This window comes from Chelonia mydas, chromosome 4, assembly GCF_015237465.2.
Source record: "Chelonia mydas isolate rCheMyd1 chromosome 4, rCheMyd1.pri.v2, whole genome shotgun sequence".
In the NCBI taxonomy this organism is placed as follows: Eukaryota; Metazoa; Chordata; order Testudines; family Cheloniidae; genus Chelonia; species Chelonia mydas.
In genome coordinates, this window is record NC_057852.1 from 60,369,364 (window position 1) to 60,392,175 (window position 22,812).

Genomic DNA, 22,812 nt, shown 5'->3' on the forward strand with positions numbered 1-22,812 from the left:
GGGCCTGAAAACATTTTCCATGCTGGCCAGCAAAACATCTAGGGCTGCTCCCGGCTGTGATGATCTTTACTATTAGTGATGTTTATAATTTCCTGTTAATCTTTATCACACCGTGCATACATCTTTTAAGAGTGAATATTATGCTTGTGAAATATCCCAGATTGGGACTATCAGGTGATGTATGTCATCTTGGAACAAGACTGTCCCCAGCAACTCAGTTCTCATTGGGCAACTTTTGGTCACTACTAACCTGGCCTTGGTTAGAACCTATCATATGGAGATGAAAGGCTTCATATGCAAATATTGTTTATTATCTTAATATTCAATTTATGTATGTTAAATTATTAATCAATAGCATGAGCCAGGTAGTCCCCCATCATTCATATTTCTAAGTGAGGAAGAATAGCGTCTTACACACTTCACCTGTTTCTTTGGGGAAATTTTATTCCTGTCTACCAGCGTGACCTGATACTGAATGAAAATAAAAAGGTAGCCTCCCTTTTTGCGTGTGTAGTTCTTCAAGCACTATCATTTGCTTTTGCGCATAGAAACACTGTACACACATGCGCAGCTTTTGCATGTAGTTTTGTGCATGTAAAATTCTAATGTGCAAAAAGAGAAGTCGGGTTGAGACTCCTTTGAAAATGAGGCCAGTATTACCAATGCTGAATTATTTTACCTTGTTTTAAAATTCTAGCACACAAGTATGTAGTTTTAACTTTTTTCCCCCCAAACTGTTTAGGTAAAATATTTTGTGCTAAGAAACCCCTCATCCTTCCCAGTTACGCTACAACTTCTGCCTCTGTCTTACTATCCTGATCCCCAAGCATCACTGAGTCTGCTCAGCAAATGGTAATGAATATAATGTTATCTCAGAATACTGATATTCCTTATTAGTGATCTATTTCTATCTCTTAGCGTTGTTACTCAGCACTTGTTTTAACTTTTTTAAAAAATCATAAGTTACCTGGAGGCATGGTTCCCCATAATCTTAAATCCCATTTTTGATGCTGTATAATCGTCACGTCGAATCTACCTTGGTTGTATGTTATATGACTGAATTTGTGGATACAGCTATTATATGATAAACCCCAAGGCATGGATTCAACAAACACATGCCTGCCAGAGTCTGAGCTGGCCTTTTCAGGGGGTTGGGACATAGCCTTACCTCCCCAGGTGAAGGCTAGGAGTCAAGGGGTCTGTAATGGGGGCATGTGACTCAGAATTCGGCCTTCTGGGAGAAATAAAGGCAGCCTGAATTCAGTGAGGGAGAGTTTAGGGACACTCAAAGGAGTAGGAGGGTTATGGGAACTGCTCTACACAGAAAGACTCTCTGGTTTAGTCTGCACTTCAAAGGTTTTGCTAGTATAGCTGCATTGGCAGAGCCCCCAAATGAAGATGCTGCATATATCAGCAAAATGAGTTCTTTTGTCAGTATAATTAAGCCAACTCTCTGGATGACATATGAGTTCTTTGTCTGGTATAAGCTGTGTGGAGAGGGGGAAGAGATGGGAGAAAGGGACCGACTTGAGTCAGTTTGACTACTCACTCACATTCTTATAATCATTAGGATTACTCACATTCTTAAAGTTGGGCACTTATTTAAGTACCTTGCTGAGTCAAGGCCCAGATCCTTCTGTAATTGCTTCCTGAACATCATAGTTCTTTTAAATGTATTCAAACTAATAGCTATATTTGTGTGAATTCTAGAAAAGAATGTCCACAAATATTCATTCCAATTTTTTAACAAATGTTCTTTGCATTTGCACCCTTTTTTATTTACTCTCTACAAATTTTCTAGTAAGTGCTGGAAGTAATGTTCCCTGAAGTGATTTAATTTAAGCAAATATTGCAGAATTGCATTGAAAGTGAGTTTTGAATTCATATTTATGAATATTGAACATGAGATGCTTGCTTCTGAGAGCAGTGTTTATCCTCATTGAACAAAAATCTGTTTCGTAAGTTATGTGTCCTTTCCAAACAGCCTGAGTGACAAATATCAAATACTTGCAACTGAATTGTTCACAGACAGATCAAAAATTAGTTGCAACATTTTTTTGCAAATTAAAAATAAATTAGAGAAAACCAAATCTGTTCCTGGGGAATTCATGAAGAGAAAGAGGGACAACATTTATTGAATAAATTATTCGTTCTGAATTTTTCACTGATCTCTGATACTAAATGTTTCCTAAAGGTTATATGGGTGGCCAAGGGTGTTCTGCTTTTGTTGTTACATCTTGCTTAGGAATTTCAGTTGTTGATTCTTGTATAATCTTTGATTATAATATTTTATATTGTGGGGAGAAAAAATCTGACCTTGCCAAAAGGTCACCTTGTTCTGTGAGGGAGCAGCATATGCATTACAACTAAGTTTCATGGAGTCCATTAATATGCAGATCTCTTTGTTTCTGTAATATTCCACATCTGCCAAAATGCAATGGTAGAAGTAGTCTTGCCCTAAGAATAAGTGCCGACATATTACAATACTGTAATTTCTCCAAAAATGTATGCAATGATGTTTGACAAACTGGGTTTAAATACTTAAATTCTTGTCTTGATTTATTTAGGTTTGGCACAAATGTGCAAGCTATTAATTTCACAACCACTGAATTTAGGCTCATGAAGGAGTGTGCACACAGGGTAAGATGTCTAATTTTTACAGAAAAAATTTCTGACAAATTAGAAAAATAAACATATATTCCTAGCTGCATTATATTTACATTTGCTGCTGAATGCTGTTTATAGAAATTCAATCATGTTTTTTCATCTTGCGTTAGATTCTGTGTTTGACATTCTATCTTTTTCCCGAGTTTGCTTTTCAGGGTTTGTTTTTTTAAATTGGAATCTTTGTGCTTTCAAAAAGGCACTGGGTTCAAATCATATACTAAATTTGTGTTTAGCTTTAATGTTGACCATGTACTTATGGGGTTCTGCCCTATAGAGCTGGCTATAATTTTATAATAAAAGAAAATTGAATTGGTCTAGTAATTGGAACAGGGGACCAGAAATCTGGATTTCTGATTCCTCATCTCAGGCCCCCAACTTGCTGAGAGACCTTGGAGAAATCATTTAACTTCTCTGCCTTAGTTTCCATTTTTACTTAGGAGTTGATTTTCCCCATATGCTTCAGAAGTAACTTTTGAAAGGGTGGAAGGAACATTTCTCATATCCTAGTCATTAAGCAAGTATTGAAAAAGAGAACATAGCTGTAACAGTGCATTTATTATTAAAACTGCAGATAGAGTCGTAGCATGAAATCCTGGCCACACTGAAGTCAATGGCAAAACTCATATGGACTTCAGTATGGCCAGGATTTCACCTAGAGATGTTAAGGCCAGAAGTGTGACCTATGGCCTGATGCAGGCCAGATAATTTCACTCAGCTATTCTCTATATAAGACTAGGGGGCAGATTTTAATTTTTCCTTTTCCCAGTCATTAATTATGTGCGCACAAATTTTGAATGTGTCATAATGTGCCTAAATACTGTGTTTGTGTAACCAGTTGTTATAATCACACCTGGTTACATGCACACAGTTGCATGTATAGAATTATAGGCTATGTTTGCAAATGTGCCCCATATGTTTTTCTTCTCATAAATGTTAGCTGTTAATTGTATGTCTTGTGGTTTGTAATTTTATCTTTCGGTTTATAAGCGTAAAAACACTTTGAACCAAAAAAAAAAAAAAAAGATTGGCCAGGTGCGATCTTTAAACTAAAAGCCCATTTCCTTACTATTGTTTATGTATCTTTTAGTCCTATAGGTGGCTAAATGTTCTTCTCTTTGTCAGAGGAGAGGCCCGGTGCTGGCGTAGAAAGCTTTTAGGGTGTGTTTTGTTTTGTTTTTTTGTTTAGATAGTGAAAAAGAATAAATGACCTTCCAAAAAAACCCCTAACTTGATCATATTTCCAGCCTTACTGTATAGGTGGTGGTGGTGGTATGATGTTAAGGAGTTCTCTGTGGTGTGTTTCCAGTGGCTCAAATGATCATACTAATTGCCAACAGTCCCTCCATCAATTAAATCAAGTTGTAATGTCCAGTGCTATGTGCATAATGGTTGCCACATTCTCCTGTACAGTCAGTGCACTACCACTCTCTCTGCTTTGTAAAGTGATTTGGGGATTCCTTTAATATGAAAGCCACTGTACAAAAATAAATACTTTTCCATATTAGCAAGTAAAATCTGATTAAAAAAAAATAAAATAATACATTCCTCATAATAAAAGAAATGCTGTCATGTGAACTTTTGATCAAATAACAGCTTTATCTGATGGGGTTTATGCTGTCAGATGGGAAATAATTTTCATAAAACAAATAAGCTAAATGGCAGTAATTGTGCCTTACCCAGAGATGTTTTTACACAGTGCTGAGCAGTGATGTAATGTCTGCTTTACTGGGATGGGGTTTTTTTAATGTGTTATGCCAAATAAATAAATAAATGCATGTTTGTTTATCAGGATGCACATCAGGAGGACCTTACTAACACGAAATCCAGTTCTGAGGTGCTTCAGTTACATTTACAACCATTGGAAACCCAAAGGGTTGGTGTAGTTTTTACACCAGTTGACTACAAAAGAGTAGCCTCCCTTATATTAATCAGGTAGGCCAGCTTCTGAATTTAACCTAGCTTTTGTAAGCAATAAGTAAACAAATAAGCTTCAAGAAAATAATTTTGCCAAATACTGCAGCAGAGACAAATACACCACATTTCCATTTTAAATACCTCCATTTCACTTTAAGAGATTTTCAGAATCTGATCTACACTTTGCACTTGTGTCCTATGGAAGTGGATACTGTAATAGAGTTCTAATTGAAGTGATTTTTTGTACGTGATAAGCATATTAAAAAACACACAAAAATGTACAGTTCCAGTGGTTGACATTGCTGAATAATACCTTCGATTTCCCATCAGTTTTGTTCCTGTGACTATAGAAGAAGAGGTTTATTAATTTTGCTCTTATCACTAAAACGTGATTTTCATCTAACTCCTTGACGTTAGGAATCCAAGTAATGTTAGTAGTGTGATCAAGTAGACTACATTGGCTCTTATGGGACCAATCCAGGGACCCAGAGCCCAGCCTAAATAGCAGGCTGTGTACTGGGATCTCTGCAGGAAGAGAGTGCAGAGAAGGGAGGAATTTTTCCCACCCTTCTAACCAGTTGAGGCAGCTGCTATCCAGTGGCAGACCCTCTGGCTCCCAGCTGCTCCATGCGCACTATCTTGGGGAAGGTCTCCAGGGAATTTGGCTCTGCACTGCACGGGGGTGAAAATCACCTCTGCTCAGAAAGCCTAAGTGGGACTTCAGTGGTGCACAGGCCTTGGGCTGACCTGCTGAATGGGTGTGAATTTGATCCACAATGTGCACACTGATTCTGCTGCTGTGTGACCTCTGCAGCTGCTGAGGTGGGAACTGTGACGGACTTGCACCAAGATTGTAATAGAAGTGGGATGGTTTTGCTGAGTTATCTTTTCTGTATCAAAAGCTGATTACATGGTTTTCATGTTATGACAGAAATAACTTGACTGTTCTGGATGTGGTCAATGTAGAAGGCTTTGGAGCCAGAGAATTATTAAAAGTAGGTGGAAGACTGCCAGGTGCAGGAGGGTCACTTAGATTTAAGGTACCAGAAGCTACACTCATGGACTGCAGACGACGTGAGTAACAAAGAACAGATCTCTGATCCTGTAGCAACGCATTACTATGCTCCATTTAGCTTGTGACTATAGTGATGCTGGTGTTACACAGAAATAGCATAAAGGGGAAAAATCATAACCTTGATTAGCTGTGATGGCTGAAATGGATTCTGTAAGTTACATGTATTGACATCAACAAAAAAGCCCAGATGGTCAGAGAATCATCTTTTAAAAGCATTTCCATCAAGCATGCCCCCCACTACCTTCCTGTAATTCAGAAATCACCTCCATATATATTAGTGCAGACAGTAGACATAATGATAAAGAACACTTCATGCGTTGAGTAAAAAGCATTTTGGACAATATTTTGGTATCAGTAAAAAGAATGTGAGCAGCATAGAAATTAATTTGTTTTTTGTTAATTTTTTCCTATCATTAATACTCCCACAGCATTTAATGAAATAGAATTTGTCAAAGTAAAACTGGACAGCGCAGTAGTAAAACAGATGCAGATTCTGTTTTGTCATAACACAAGCCTGATGATCTTACAAATTCTGTCGTATGTTACTGCAAAATGCAATTTATCAAATGAAAAATCTAACTCTCAGTTTTGGAACATTTTAAAATAATGTGAACTATAAGCAGTAATTTCTAAAATAATATTAAAAGTAAAATTACTCTCTGTGCTGTGTAGTTACTAAATGCTAATTTTGTTTCCTTTAGAATTGAAAGACAGCAAGCAAATTTTATCTATCACAAAGAATTTCAAAGTGGAGAATATTGGGCCTCTTCCTATAACTGTATCATCTATGAAGATTAATGGGTACAGTTGCCAAGGATATGGGTTTGAAGTGTTAGACTGTCAGGAATTTTTCCTGGCTCAGAACTCTTCGCGGGAGATCAGCATTGTGTAAGCATTGATTGTTAACCAAGAAATTAGTTAATGTAAGTGTGAATTTGAAATGGCAGAAGAACCTCACCTCATTAGTCCACAGAAGAAGCTCAGTCTCTTTTGAATAGACATATAAAGCTCTCCTCTTTTCAGTAATGTTACATTAAAAGCTAGTACTATAGTAAAATTAGATTATTTTTACAAAGCATACTATGGTATTTTTATTACTACACTGTGAAGTATTACTAAATTAAAGTTGAATGGTTGTCAGGACAAATGAACAACATATATTTTCTTTTTTTTTTTTCATGGTTTTATCATTTGTTTGCTGATTTTCTATGCGTATCACAGTCATTAGTACCAGCTAGTCAGGTGCTTCTACCAATACATATTTTAAATATTTTTTCTAATGTCCATGCAAGTGTAACTCAAGATTTTAAACACAAGGAAAAAGGGGTATGATTGTAATGCAGTAATTGTGCTTCTGCGTACAGCAAATACAGTGCACTCTCAACTGTCTGTGCATTTTAGCATTGTACAAAGAATTTCATTTAGTATTTGTTGATTATCCATTCTCCTTTTCCAGGAGGAAACATCAAAATTAAATAATACCTTATAGTGTATCACATAGAGAATGCCAAGACAATTACAGTTGTAAAGCAGGCAGGCAAGTGCTTCTCTGAGGTAATTGTTAACATCACTACATAAACTGGTCAGCAGGAGGCAATCTTGAAGCAAGCAGCTGTCTCTCATCTTTTTTTCATATTAAATTAGAAGCTGTTTATGATCACTGTTTAGTATTTTTAAATCAATGACATCTTAATAAAACTAAATCTTACTATAGAAAAATAACACTGGCCTCATTTATTTTGTTGACAGGTTTACGCCTGATTTTACTTCTTCGTGGGTAATCCGTGAGCTTACTTTGGTGACTGCTGCTGATGTAGAGTTCCACTTCACACTCAACGTGACCCTTCCTCACCATTTGTTACCCTTGTGTGCAGATGTGGTGCCAGGACCTAGCTGGGAAGAGTCTTTCTGGAGGCTCACAGTTCTCTTTGTTAGGTAATATACTTGCTTCTTGTGCTGTGCACTCCCCACCCAAATTAAAAAGAAAAGAAAATCAATCTATCAAAGATTTATAGTTGCTTTTGGTTCTTTGAGTTACATGTCAGCAGCTGCTACCTTTATATAAAATGTCAGTTTTAGAGAAATGTGTAATGTCATGATGTGTAATTAGGGTCTGATTCAAAGACCTAGGTGCTGAACATAGAGGATGCTCAGGATTTTACAGGATTGGACCTATAACTTTTAAGTTTCTTGGGGAAAGAACATGTCTTCTCCTGCCTGGAAAGTGCTATACACACCTATGGCAGTATTTTATTAGATAACTATAGATGGTTAGCATGGATGCAAATACAAGTTGTTTAAGCTATTAGTAAAGTCATAAATTTTATGGACAGATTCTCTGTTGCATCCAAATGTTCTAACTTGTGCTAGGTGAATATGAGCCCGATGGGACCATATGTCACTTGGGGATAGTTAGAGCAGAGTAAGCGTTAGCCGTTTCCCCTTCCTGCCTCATGTATGCCCCAGGCATAGGTGCTGGAACTAGGGATGCGGGGTGTGGGGGTGCTACCTCACCCCTTGGCTTGAAGTGATTTCCATCATAGTCAGGGTTTACAGTTTGGTTCAGTGGCTCTCAGCCCCCAACACTATACAAATTGTTCCAGCACCTCTGGCCCCAGGAGTCACTTTATCCCACTGAGCACTCCTCCATGCTGTGGAAATCCCCAGCAGTAGATGTGGGTGGTTTCTGTCACTACCTGAGCAGACCAAAAGGAGCTGTATGGACATATAATCTACCCTAAGCATTTCTGGTAGGTTTACATAGGTTTTAACGACATTGTTTTAAAACAAATAAACAGATCCTCGTTTTTTAACATACTCTTGTTTAATGTGGATTTTTGTTAAGAAATTCTGTTGAAGAGGCTGTGGTGGAAAGGTGTCTCAGCGTATGTGCATTAGCTAATTTTGTGTGTCAGATCCTCAGCGGGTTTAAATTGGCTTACCTCTGTTGAAGTGAGTGGACTTATGCCAGTTTACAACAGATAAGCTTCTGGGTCTGTAATTTGTGTTTGTGTGTGTGTTTGTGCGTGCGTGCACATACGCACACTATTCTACCTTTTATATTGTATAATGTAAGTGAGAAACTGTTCTCAATATAGGTGATTTCTGGTGCCATTTTCATACAAATCTTTAAATCCTAATAGTTTCACTCTTAGTTTTCAGAATTGATAGGATGTGAATGTAAATGTCATGTTAATACTATAACATGTCAGTGCATGCTTATTCTGTGGCCTGGAAATCCAAATTAATTCTGTTTGCATTGTATACAAACTAAAAGTATTTTAGTGAAAAAGCCTGATTAACAGATGCTGCAAGAACATAGGAATAGAGCCATTTTCCATTAGTCTACGTATTTTGCTTCCTGATAATAATAGTATATAGACTACTTCAGGAGGTAGCAAAAAATTACCCATAATTCACCCATGCTATTATATACCATACAGAAAAAATCCTTTGACTTCAAATACTGACCCCAGAAGAATGAAGGTTGATATTTCTAATAAATTTTATGTTAGCATCCACTCTAGAAAGGCATGAGAATTTTTTTTTTTAAAGAGATTTTTTTTTCCCCTCTGGGGCCTCCAGAGTGCAATTTGTCTTATCGGTGTCTGTAGTTTAGCTCGTTAGCTGCTTGGGGGAGTGACTCTCTTTTTTTTATTTGTCTCTTGTGTAGCAGTGAGTGCATTATTAGTGCTTATGAAATAATAACACCACAGAATCATAGACGTTTGAGTGAGAGGGGATCTAATAGATCATCCTGTCTGTCTTCCTGCAAATACATGTACATATCCCATATATGTGAAGTACGTAGTTTATTACAATATGCCCTGTTCAGCTTGCATTGTTTTGAGATCTCTGCTATATCTAAGCAAAATAAAATATGTCTGTCCTCAGTTTAGCTTCAATCTTCAAATTATCTTGTTGTTTTAGGTTTGAATTTTGTTTTTGTTGTAAAATGAATAGTTTAATTGTTTTGTCAGAAAATAATCATAGCTTCCAGAAACTTAAAAATAAAAGAGTAAAAATTATTACTTCTAGAAACTTTTTGTTTGTACCATACCCCATTACTCCAATTTAATGTTAGGTATCTTTGCATTTGGAATTTACCAACACATAGTCTGAAAAACAATACTTGCTATGGAATTGATCTGTTTTGTTCATTAGTCTAAAGACATGCATGTAGTGAAACCTATTGTTTTCTTTTGCAGTTTGTCCCTATTGGGTGTGATTCTAATAGCCTTCCAACAAGCACAGTACATTTTAGCAGAATTCATTAAATCAAGACAGAGACCAAATCCCAGTTCTTCATCACAGCAAAACAGCAATCCTGTGGATATAATCAGCTCTGATTCCTACAAGTAAGAATTCTTCTTCCTCTGAAGTGCTCTCATCTGCACTCTGTTTAACATAGAATAGCCTTTTCTAAATCTTTGTACTATGATATTACTGTGAACTCCTTTAGGAAGATACTGTTCCAAGAAACCTCGTTTCAGTGAGTTTTCAGCATTCTGACAAAATCAGGTGCACTCTGGTGTTTTAATCTGTACAGATGACAGATGAACAAAACTCAGAATAACTACTTTTGTGTATTGTTAGTAATATGTAGATAGTGAAATGTAAGGTGGGTAATGTAAACACACTACCAAGCTGCTGTTGTACTGTTACTGTGTGATGGGAATTACATGTTCATATTTAACAGTCACAGAAGTTAGAAATGGAAAGCACTTTGTTGGCCATCAAATCTCTGAACCTAGGTCCGAATTCATTCAAGCATTTGAGCGTGTATTGGAGTTGGTCGAAGCACTTAAGCTCATGCTTAAATCACAGTGAAATTGTAATATTTAATTAAATATCAGGGTGCCCAGAGCCTTTGTGTAGGGATCATTGCTATTATTGAAATCTAGATGTGATTAAAAATGCAAATCCCTCTGCGGCCAAACAAGATGCACATACCTCGGGCTGACTCCGCTTGGAAACACATTTGTGGGTGCCTTTGAAGACAGTAGGAGCCATGTATGCAATTTGGGTGAGAATTTAATCCATAGCCATTAAGTGAAATCTTTACACTGTGAGCACTCCTTTCTGTTAGGACAGAAGCGGGTAAATTGCCCCTTCCTGAGTTTTATACCGAAAGAAGGTAGAAATCCAGTTCTTATGTTTCATTAACATTTCTCTCTGCCTCTCATTGAATACTTTTTTAAAAGGTGTAATTTAATGATGGCTTTATAAATATTTAAAAAACACCCTAACAATTCTTTATTTCATATCCAGGGGCAGCTGCAAGACCTTTATGGATTCCTGTAGCACCTCTGATAAAGGCAAAGGAAAAGGCTTCCTTTCTGTAGGCACTCCATCCAGCCGAAGCCAGAATGCTGCAAAGAGAAGTCCAGCAACCTATAGCCACTCTCAGAAGAAACACAAATGTTCAGTTTACTACAGTAAACAAAAAGCAAACACAATACCTGGCAGTGCCATTACAACTACTGATGAAAAGCAGAATCAGACTGTAGAGAACCAAATCTCAGCACCAAAAGAGGACATTTGCACTGATATTGTTAGTGAGAACTGGCTACACCTAAAATATGCAAATAGCATAAATGTAAACCTGCAGAAGAATTTAACTCTTCCAGGAAATTTTCTGGATAAAGAAGAAAGTGCACTGAAAAACACAGTTCTCATGAAAAGTACTTCTTCAGAGTGTGATTTGAAGGAGGATCTTCAAGCATGTATGTTTCCTAAGGAAACTAACCTTAAAACTTCAGAAGATATAACTGAGCTCAAAGAACAGGAGTTCTGTCCTCTGAAGACATCTAAGAAGCTACCCGAAAGTCACTTGTCAAATTCACCTCAGCAACAGCCAGAATTGCAAGACGTTTCCAGGAAACATAATGGTAATCTCTCCATTTACATAATTCATTTTGAAATTTGTCGTCTTGGGTGAAAATCTTGGCCCACTGAAGTCAATGGCAAAACATTCCTTCACTTCAGTGGGGATAGGATTTCACCCTCTATGTGATGATATTTTACTCATGCCTCTTGATTTTGATATGTTTATGCAGATTTGCAAGAAAGAGGATCTGGCCAGAAAAATTCCTTTGGGTTGTAAATCAAAGCTGCGGCTTAGATGCAACTTCAAGGGAAAGTTTGAAACTGAAAGCAAGTTTCATATCATATGGATATGATAAAACTTTAGACTTCACAGTTGCTTCCGTGCGTAAATTCACACCATAGTATTTATAAAGGTTAAAACAAAGTTAAGAGACATGTTTTCATCACAGATATGATTAAAATACAATTTGCCCTTGGTCAGATATTCAAATTATTTAAATCTTAAAAAAAAAAAAAAAAGACTTCATTTGGAGTTGTGCTTAGCATTTCTGAAAGTTAGGCATCCGGCTTTTGTAATAATATTGTAACCTGAAAGGGCCAGAAGCTGCCACCAGGGTATTTGGAAATTCTCACATTATTAGGAGTTACAAGTTGCCATTTCCATCAGAGACTCAGGAGATATTTAGCTCATGACTTTAGATTGAAAGACTAGCCTTGGGGAAGAGGCACAAGAACACTAAGGAGAAATGTTGGTTAGGAAGTCAAAGGAATATTTCTTGTGGACATGTGTTTTCACTGAGACTGTGGCAAAAGCAAATCCATTGATTGAATCCCAAATATGCAGTTGACAAGTCTGTTTTTGTTGAAGTCTTGATAACTCTATGCTATCTGGTGGTTGAGACATAGGATTGGGAATAAGGAGATCTGGGTTCTGTTCCTAGCTCTGCCACAGACTAACTATTTAACCCTGACCCAGTCAGTTACCCCGTGTATTCCCTCATCTGTTAAATGGATTTACGGTACTACTACTTACTCATCTCAGACATGTTGACAAACTAATTTAATTAATATTTATAAAGTTCTTTGAAATTCTTCATACGCTCTAGAGGTACAGTGTTGTTATTAACCTTGTTTATATTTTCAGAAGCTGCTAAATAAAGTTGAAAAACATTGATTAAACTTTTAAACATAACCAAATACATGGGAAAATATCTTTAGTTACAGTTCAGAGAGATCATGCATTATACCTAAACCAAGCTGTTTCCTACTGTAAATCCTTAACCATATGTATTTTTGTAGAATTCCGTTTTGATTTTATGGTCATGAAAGAGCTCCTGATTGGGCCATATTGGCCTCTTACAGTTGTTCCTATCTTTCCTTCACATTGGGATAGTCAGTTGTTGCACCTTTAATATTGTTTCTTTGAGAAACTTCTCTCCGAAACTCCTTTTTCCCTTTGATTTTCTTTCCAGATTTTCTTTCTTACCTACTAGCTCTGAGTTTTTTAAAGTCTGTTGTTTTGAATATAACTCCTTCATAGAACATTTCCAGAGTTCTCATGGTTGCTTAATTATCAAATTTTTAAGAATTAAATTGAGCAAACAGTGAAACAAACAAGCTGTTTGTTTCAGTTATTTCTTGACTCCTGGCATTCTCAGGGTTTGCTGGCTGTCCAAAGTTCTGTGGTTTAATTTGTAGATGGTTTGGGACTATAAATTAAATCTGAATCATACCAGTTTGAAACATTCATGACTGTTAATTATAGAGAATCTTTGTGGCACCAAGAAGTCAGCAGGAAACAATTTACTTTGTGTGTTATATCTTGGAAAGCAGTGACACATTTTTTAGAAGACCAGTAACATGTTTTTTCAGCTCCAGTCTCTGATCTTGCTCATTGCTTTGTTTTCTGATGCTTCTTTACTCCTCCCTATCCCCTCCATGCTCATCCATGCCCCTGCCACTGTGATGCTGCCACAAAGGAGGGAGGGTTGAGTTCCTCAGAGGTTGCAGGCACTGCTAGTAAACTGGCTAATAAGGAGCACTGAAGAATGAGATTGGGACGGGCGTACCCTTCCCACCAAAGATCAGCACTGCCGTTTGATCGGTGGTATAGTCACGACCTTAGTATTCCTGTTCCTTTTGCATGCCATGTGCAGTGCAGCCAAAAGCCTTGTCATTAGGTCGCAGGGTAATCTCAAATGTCTGTATTTCTTAATATTTTGCAGCTGAAGAATTCAGAGCATTTATAATGCAATTAAGTATTGTACAATAATATCAGTGCAGAACGTTAAAATTAAAAATAAAAGATCCAGCCAGCCTGATAATAGGTCAAACAGAATAAATGAACCTTAAGTTACCTAAAAGCGGCCAGTGAGGGAAACTTGGCTGACTTCTAGGGGAGAGTTGCACAACCAAAAATCCTCGCCCAAGTCCATCCTTGTTGTTGTTGTTGTTTTTATTTGCTAATTATATTGCCATATCACCTAGGAACCCCAGTCATGGCCCAGAATCCCATTGTGCTAGCTGCTGTACAAACACAGAACAAAAGAAGAAGATCCCTGTCTCAGAAAGCTTACAATCTAAGTATGGTGCGACATACAGATAATGACAAATAGATGGGAGCATAAGGAAGCAATGGCAACATTGGCAGCATGATGGACTGTGATCTCAGCCCACTAGCAGCCTAACCATGGACAAGTTTTTTGTAGGGATCACAGCAGAGGGAGTTTTAAGGAGGGTTTTGAAGGAAGATAGTGAATAAGGGCTTGTCTACATATGAAAGTTAATCTGGAATAAGGCAGAATGTGAATTTAAAGCGGATTTACTATTTCAGATTAACTCCATGTGTGAACACTCTTATTCCAGAATGAGAGTGCATTATTCTGAATTATCTTAATCCACTTTCTTAATCCGTGTTAGAAGTGGAATAAGAGCATCCACAAATGGAGCTAATCAGACATAGCCTTTCCAGAGTAACTCCCTTTGTAGACAAGATGCTAGCTTTGTGGATGTTTGTGGGGAGGGGCAGCAAGGGAGAGAGCACCAGTGTGCTTGTTTGAAAATGTAACAGGTAGTCTATGGAAGCCTGATGGGGCAGTGGGCGGTGGAAGCTGACATCTCAATGGTGAATGAGAGATGGTAGGTAGGGTGGGGATAGGCTATGAAGAGCCTTGAAAGTAAAACAAGTAGCTTATGTTTGATGTGATAGAGAAAGGGGGAGCCAGTGGCTGGATGTAAAAAGAGGACTAAGAGAATGATGTTTGCAGTAGCATTCTGAATAAATGTGAATGGGGCTAGCTTATATTTATTAAAGCCAGAGAAAAGGATGTTGTAGCAATTGAGATGTAAGATGATGAGAGCCTGGTTGAGAGTTTTAGCTAAGTGTGCCTCCAGTGTGGCCCTAACTGTACATAGGGACTAAAGAACCAACTGACGTAGGGTGATTATATCAAGGTTGGTACGTAGGGGAAGTGTATATTAGTATTGCTATATATAAAACTGCCTCTTGCAGCTGGTTTTAGAAGTGTTACACAGCAGTGTTAACTTCTGTATTTTTGGTTTTTTGGGATAAGCAGCAAAACAAAAATGATTTATAATCGTAGTGTTTTGCGAAGCATCCAAATTTGAAAATGTTGGCCAAGGTAGAGTGACCAGGGAAGGGAATGGGAGCCTCATGTACAAAGTTACACTATTTGTATTGTTTCACTCCAGGGAATAACCAGCAAGTGCCTCTCAGGAATGAAATAGAAAACTGTGAGACTTTGAAAAAGCAGATTAACACAAAGCCTTCCACTGAGAAAAAGATTAGTAAAGGACATAAGGAGGATACACCATGCTGTGGAAAACAGGAACTTGCTTCAGTTGAGGTTTGTATTAAATTATCCTTCTCAGTTTCATATTTAAAATGCCTAAAATAAAAGAGAGAGAGAAACATTCTGTAAAGAATAAATCCTAAAATCACTTTACTGATCATCTAATGAATGAGTAGAACCCCCAGGTTGTGATACTCTACGTGTCCTAGTTTTATGTATTAACACTGGATTATAAAAGGATACAAAATGTTTTGGTGGAGTTCACAAGTAGGCTTTATATGTAATGTGGGCTATGTCACAAACACATTTGTTTCCATGTAATTAATATTAGTGCAGGCACAAACACACAGTCTCACACCATCTGACTTAAATCTAACACCAAGTGTCAGCATCAGTAGTGTTGTGCGGAAACTCCCTCCTCCAACCCTTGTTAGAGAGCTATCTTGCTATCTTTCACTCTGGTTATTTTGGGGAAGTTCTGGGGCCTGTGTTATACAGGAGCCTTGGAACCTATGACTAATCTCTGTGCCAGAAACTGAATTTGAGCATGACAAAAGATGAATTCATTTACACAAATTGCTAAATAGTAATAATAACCAGAAACCTGCAAGATAGCATCTTCTGTCCAAAGATTTCAAAAGCTTTACAAACACTAAGTATTGTATTTACATTACAGAGAGTTTAAGTGGCTTCCTAAATTCACTGATAGAGCAGAGGGCAGAATCGGAAATGGGTTCTATCTAATCTGTTCATGAAAAGCTTTATAATAAATTACATGTCGTACTTCCGGAGCACATATTGAAAACATTTGCTGGATCCTAGTCTTGTTTTGAGAAAATGTTAATGCAGTTATAAGTGGCCATGTTCTGCCGCTTTTCATGCGTTTCTGGTGGTGGTCTATTTTGTTTTAAGTCCAATATAAATTAAAACTTAAATTTACTAATATTTTCTGTTTTACTTATCCCCATTATTTCTTCAGTAGTATGTCAGATAAACAGAGGGGACACCACCAATAAGTGAGGGAAGAGAGAATTTATTGCTGCTGAACTCTCCCACAAGCTGGTCACAAATCAGGCAGATGTTTCTAGTTTTTAGTCCATTAAGAATTGTATAGACATTTTCCCCTATCATCCTCTGCACTCCCTACTTTGCTCAGGGGCAGGGCAGGGAAGGAAAGGGGGGAAATGCTAGCACAATGGGGATTCAGAAACTTTTCTCTCTCAACATTTACCGGTGATATGAAGGTCTGAATCTTGGGTAGGTAGATTAAGTGGTGATCTTGGAAAGTGGCACTAAATCTTCCACTAAAAGTGTCATTTTATGAATGTTCTTTGCCTAGATAAAACCATTGACATGAATTTACCAAAGTTACTTCATTGATAATAGACACGTTGTCTCACTAGTTCATGTTTTTACCTTTTCAGCAAGAAGATGCTTTCAGGAAGAAGAGATCTCAGGAGAAAAGAGAAGGCAATTTATCAAATATAAATTGGAATAGAAATAGAACATCTAGAAAAAACAAGAAAAAGAATGTCAATATATCTCCAAGGTGTGTGCTGCATCCTCAGATAATCACAAGTTTTATTATGCCATGTTGAAACTGGAAATGCTTTCATTTCTGCGTTTTTAGTCTCTCTTTAGGTTTTGTGTCGTACAGTATGCAGGTTGTTGTATGATAATATAATCCAGGGCTAAAACTGTCATATTTAATACATACTATACTATATTACACAGGAAAATGTGTGTGTGCCCACGTGTGTATAGGTACACTCCCCATTCTGCAAAACAATCTGTAAGGTGCCCTGTTGATTTCAGTGGGACCTGTTGTGGTTGCAAAGGGTCACCTGGATGGATCTCTTTGCAGAATCAGAGCCACGTTTAGGATTCAATTGCAGAGAATGGGAGGATTTTCATGGGGAAGTCACTACTTTAATTCTTTGATTTATTCTTGAGTTGTAAAATGTTTCTTGCTGAGCACTTCAGATTAAAGGAACAAATCACCCAGAAACCTATATGCCTGATAACAAATAAAATAATGCTAATTTTATAATTGCAAAATATGGTACACCTGCACTTTTGTGAACACATATGTCCTCTGTAGACAGACTTTAAACTAACAAGCAATGGAGAAATGTGAGTTTGAATTTACAACCTGGTCAGTATTTAATTGCTTCTCCTTATAGACTGGAAATTTGCCTGCTTTAAAACTCCTGATGGTTAGTTTCCTTTCCACTCTGTTCCGAGTGGATAAAATCCAGAATGTATTGTCTGCAGCAAAGAAAAATCTTTTGAAATGATTCCAACTTCATGTGAATCAGATCATCTCTTAACTAGTTGGAAGCAATTTTATCTTCTAATACAGTATAAAGAGGAAGAGAAGAATTTTTTTTTTTTATGAAGAAGCCAGCATTTCTCCAATGAAGTGTAGTGATTTAAAAATAAACTTTTAAAAGAGGAAGTCTGGGATACCTGGGACATTCAGACTAAATGACTTCTTTTTGGTTTGTTGCCAAGTGTTGTGGTAAGTTAAAGGAATGTTAGATCAGAATATTAGACAGAAATATGAAAAGATCCTGAGAAATATTTTAAAAACTTTTTTATAAGTTTACTTCAATAATTTCTAAGAGTCAATTAATTGTAAGCTTTTCCTATTATTTCATGTTGTTGTTTATCATTATTAAATTATTATTACAATACTTCTAAAGATGCCATTTGGAATCAGGGCCCCATTGTGCTAGACAATGTTCAAAAATACAATAAGAGAAAGTGCTTCCCCCCAAACAGCTTAGATTTCAGACCACAATCCTGAAAAGATTTAAATTGACTTAACGGACTCTTAAATAGTGTAACTAGACAAAACCAATTGTAAAGCCAGAACACGAGGGACCATTGTGATAATCCTGCATAACACAGTCTACTCACAATACATAGAATTCAGCACAGGATCAAGGTCTGTGTAGATAAGAGAAACAAAAATGGAAGGGAAATGTTTGTCTAGTATTATTTCTCTTACTTGTTCATTTATTTACTTTTCAACAATCATTGCTTTCTAGGCGTTAAAATGTGGCCATCTACTCTCCATAAAAATAATAACTCAAATGTTTGTCATTTCCAATATTAGTCAAACTAGTCCTGAAATACATAATACTAAAGATAACAAATTTTTGATGTTTCCACAGGGTAGTTCTATTCTGCATTCACCCTGCCACCTGATTGGTTTTGGGCTTCCCTTAACATGGATCTGACTGATAATGTATTAGATCAAGAAATGTTGGCTCCTACTAGCTAAGAATTGAAAAGAGAAAAATATTTCCTGAATCAGTTGTGGGTTTTCTTCTGCTTATTATTTTGATGATGATGATCTATTGTGTTAGTGTTCAGGAGCCCAAATCAGGTTCAGGGTGCGCTGGAAATCTAGGTCCTTGTCACAAGGAACTAACAATTTTAGACCCTGATCCTGCAGTCAGATCCCCCTGGCAGACTCTACAGCTCTGCAGAAATACTTTGATTTCAATGGATTTGATTGCAAGATTGGAGTCTAGGAAGGCAAACAATATATAGCATTGGAGAGATTGTTTGGAAGATATACAATCTTTATATTTAAAAAAAGGGTGACAATACTTCAACTATCCCAGACTGTCCCTCAACCTATACTTTCTTGTAGGCATCAGAGGAGAAGTGTGTTTTGAGGAACAACTTGGAGGAGAGGGTAATGGCTTTGTGGATCACTTTGTGCTTCACAGGTAGGGGGCAGTGAGAGGAAGGTGTGACAATGTTTGTAAAGAAGCACGTGGTAGTTCTGGTGAGCTCCCAAGTTGTTGAAAATATGCGGCCAATTCTTGCACCCACACTGTCCAGTCTGAGCTCTGAAGGTATCTGTCACCTTTGTCTCACTCACAGACCCAGCCAACCTGAGGAACAAGAGTTTTGAGGCTGTTCCCAGCTCAAGATCTTGCCTTGACAGAGTTCTAATAAAATGTTTAGTAATTGGAAGGGGGAAAATGATAGTTAAAATGTAAATGCATTTTGGTTTGTGATTATTTCAGGGTTCCTGAACAGAATGAGTTGAAGCGTATGTGCAATGAATTTGAAAGGCCTGAACTAAGAACTAACATTGGCATAAGGGAAACTTGTAAAACAGACCAAAAAGTTGGGCACTTGTCTACACAGGGAGAAACAGGTATGTAATCATTATTGGGATTGCATTGGGAAAAAGTAATGTGTAGTTTTTTGACACCACAATATTTTGATTCCTTCCCTTGGGGACTTTTATTTCCCTTGCCCTCGTGGGCCCCTTAATGTGACCATCCTGGCCAATGAGGGCTATAGCTCCTCTGGGAGCCAGTCAGCATGGTTGCTGAGATGCCAAGAAATACCAAAAAGTATTCCTTCTCTGAGGGGCTGAACGCATTTCCTCCACAATATCCCATAGTCAAGGTAAGAAGACATGTCAGAGCATGAAACTGTAATGTCTTAAACTGTTTGGGGGACAAGGTGGGTGAGGTAATATCTTTTATTGGACCAAATTCTGTTGGTGAGAGAGAGAGGCTTTTGAGCTTACACAGAGCTTTCTTTAGGTCAGCTCTGTATAAGCTCAAAAGCTTGTCTCTCTCACAACAGAATTTGGTCCAATAAAAGATGTTACCTCACCCACCTTGTCTCTGATATCCTGGGAACAACACTGCATTAAACTGTTTGGGACATGCCTATCTATCATGTCTACTTGAGATCAGTTAAAGTGACAGCCCCCAGAATAGCATCAGGTGGGGTATGGGTAGGGCATTTTCAGTGAATAACCATCAACTTTGAACCTTGTTTCCTGCCTTGGTCCACGGATCCAGGGCCTGTTCACTTTTCCTCAAAGTCTGTCTGTTTTCCCCAGCTTTTGAGAAGAGGGTATGTTAGGAAGATAAATGAGTTTATATAGTGGTGGTTCTTATTCTCGTTAAAATGAGGAGGAGGGGAAAGTCCATAGTTCACTACTGAGTTATCAGTTAGGTTTGTTCTTGTTTTTAATGTGCATGTTCCCAAAGTCTTTTATATAAGGTCTCTGTTTACAATAAAATTTATGCTGCTTAAAGAGCAGTATGCACTTCCCATTTCTTCCACCTGTCTCAGCCCCTATAGGCCATGGTTTGTTGTCACCCCCATTGTATTATAGGTGTAACTTAGATGGTAAGCTCCTCCAGGGCAGGGATTTTGTCATCTTGTATGCCCATAAAATGCCATACATGCCAGTGACGCTATCTATAAATAATACTTCCTGTTTCTGCTCAGCAGGTTTAAAGGATTAATATAACACATTTCAAAAACAATTTTTATTTAATTTTGAGTTTAAATGTAATATTTTTAATTTTTTTTTCAACTTCCTTCAGAAATCTTTTATCAACGATCTAAGAAGAATTGTTTGGAAAAGTTTTGCTCTGATTCAAGCTCAGACTGTGGAAGTTCTTCAGGAAGTGTACGTGCCAGTCGTGGTAGCTGGGGCAGCTGGAGTAGCACAAGCAGTTCCGATGGAGATAAAAAGCCCATGATTACTACCCGGCATTTTCTTCCATCAAGTAAGTGTTGGAAATAGAATACGCACAAGTACATGCCGAATGTAGATCTTCTTTTTGGATAGTTAGTGACCAGGAGAGTGTGTATAGCCTATGCAGTCTGCCCAGCTGCCATGGCTTAATAGAATCGAGTCTTCATGATAGAATTCTACAGAGTGAGGGACCAGAAAGTATTTTACCAGTTGCTAAACACAAAGGGGTTTTGTATTCATCCACTCGTGGTTAACCTGGTTTATTCAGGAAATCTAAAAACTAACAATGGAGTTAAAAGACTCCAAGATGCAGAATTGCGGTATTTGTTGTTCCATAACCATTATAATATTGTAGGTTAGAAATGATCCAGGACTCAAATATCTGACCTGTGCACACTCTGAAGTAGCTGAGATCTTTCCTGCATCTGAAAATGTGCTATTTGACTGTTTCAATATGAAAACATATTATTTAGAAAATTCCTTGTAAACATTAGAAAACCTCAAAATTCATTCAGTGCTCCCTAATACTCTAGTCAAGGCATCTAGTTGCCTCCAGTTAATTTGTACACCTTTTGTGCTCCTTCATGGGGAAAAATGGTCTCCTATTTATTAAATGTGTCTAAAACATGTAATCATTTTGCGAGAGTATCTTAGGGTGAATGCATTAGTGACTCAGGTTGCCATGATACCATACCCAACTCTGTGCTTTCTTTGACCTGTTTTAGTGATAAATGCCTGTGGCATTGGCAGTAATTCTAGTGTTGGGTCCTTGAGCATAAAGCAAATTCAAGTTTGCAGGTATGCTGCTGCTTATAAATGTGGAAAGAAAGAAACACACCTGGCAAACCAAGAACTCATACAGGCAGTGAACCAGTCAGTATTATTGTGTGTTAATTAAAGCTCATGAACTAGCAGTAAACCATTAGAATCATAGAATATCAGGGTTGGAAGGGACCTCAGGAGGTCATCTAGTCCAACCCCCTGCTCAAAGCAGGACCAATCCCCAACTAAATCATCCCAGCCAGGGCTTTGTCAAGCCTGACCTTAAAAATATCTAAGGAAGGATATTCCACTACCTCCCTAGGTAACGCATTCCAGTGTTTCACCACCCTCCTAGTGAAAAAGTTTTTCCTAATATCCAACCTAAATCTCCCCCACTGCAACTTGAGACCATTACTCCTTGTTCTGTCATCAGCTACCACTGAGAACAGTCTAGATCCATCCTCTTTGGAACCCCCTGTCAGGTAGTTGAAAGCAGCTATCAAATCCCCCCTCATTCTTCTCTTCCGCAGACTAAACAATCCCAGTTCCCTCAGCCTCTCCTCATAAGTCATGTGTTCCAGTCCCCTAATCATTTTTGTTGCCCTCCGCTGGACTCTCTCCAATTTTTCCACATCTTTCTTGTAGTGTGGGGCCCAAAACTGGACACAGTACTCCAGATGAGGCCTCACCAATGTCGAATAGAGGGGAACAATCACGTCCCTCAATCTGCTGGCAGTGCCCCTACATATACATCCCAAAATGCCATTGGCCTTCTTGGCAACAAGGGCACACTGTTGACTCATATCCAGCTTCTCGTCCACTGTAACCCCTAGGTTCTTTTCTGCAGAACTGCTGCCTAGCCATTCGGTCCCTAGTCTGTAGCGGTGCATGGGATTCTTCCGTCCTAAGTGCAGGACTCTGCACTTGTCCTTGTTGAACCTCATCAGATTTCTTTTGGCCCAATCCTCTAATTTGTCTAGGTCCCTCTGTATCCTATCCCTACCCTCCAGCGTATCTACCTCTCCTCCCAATTTAGTGTCATCTGCAAACTTGCTGAGGGTGCAATCCACACCATCCTCCAGATCGTTTATGAAGATATTGAACAAAACCGGCCCGAGGACCGACCCTTGGGGCACTCCACTTGATACCAGCTGCCAACTAGACATGGAGCCATTGATCACTACCCGTGGAGCCCGACAATCTAGCCAACTTTCTGACCACCT

The 22,812-nt window shown here is 38.0% G+C and overlaps 1 protein-coding gene across 11 annotated transcripts in view; it reads left to right on the forward strand.

Annotated features, from left to right (window-relative positions):
• The window catches only part of TMEM131L (transmembrane 131 like), a 124,218-nt gene that overhangs the window by 86,979 nt on the left and 14,427 nt on the right, over positions 1 to 22,812 (forward strand). For all 11 annotated transcript variants that reach the window (XM_043545856.1, XM_043545855.1, XM_043545857.1 and 8 more), the window contains 12 exons: positions 743 to 852; positions 2,568 to 2,640; positions 4,457 to 4,599; positions 5,513 to 5,655; positions 6,358 to 6,544; positions 7,406 to 7,591; positions 9,865 to 10,014; positions 10,928 to 11,547; positions 15,197 to 15,351; positions 16,722 to 16,846; positions 19,344 to 19,477; positions 20,673 to 20,858. In XM_043545856.1, coding sequence (XP_043401791.1) covers positions 743 to 852; positions 2,568 to 2,640; positions 4,457 to 4,599; positions 5,513 to 5,655; positions 6,358 to 6,544; positions 7,406 to 7,591; positions 9,865 to 10,014; positions 10,928 to 11,547; positions 15,197 to 15,351; positions 16,722 to 16,846; positions 19,344 to 19,477; positions 20,673 to 20,858 — 2,212 coding nt within the window. The remainder of the gene's footprint in view (positions 1 to 742; positions 853 to 2,567; positions 2,641 to 4,456; positions 4,600 to 5,512; positions 5,656 to 6,357; positions 6,545 to 7,405; positions 7,592 to 9,864; positions 10,015 to 10,927; positions 11,548 to 15,196; positions 15,352 to 16,721; positions 16,847 to 19,343; positions 19,478 to 20,672; positions 20,859 to 22,812) is intronic.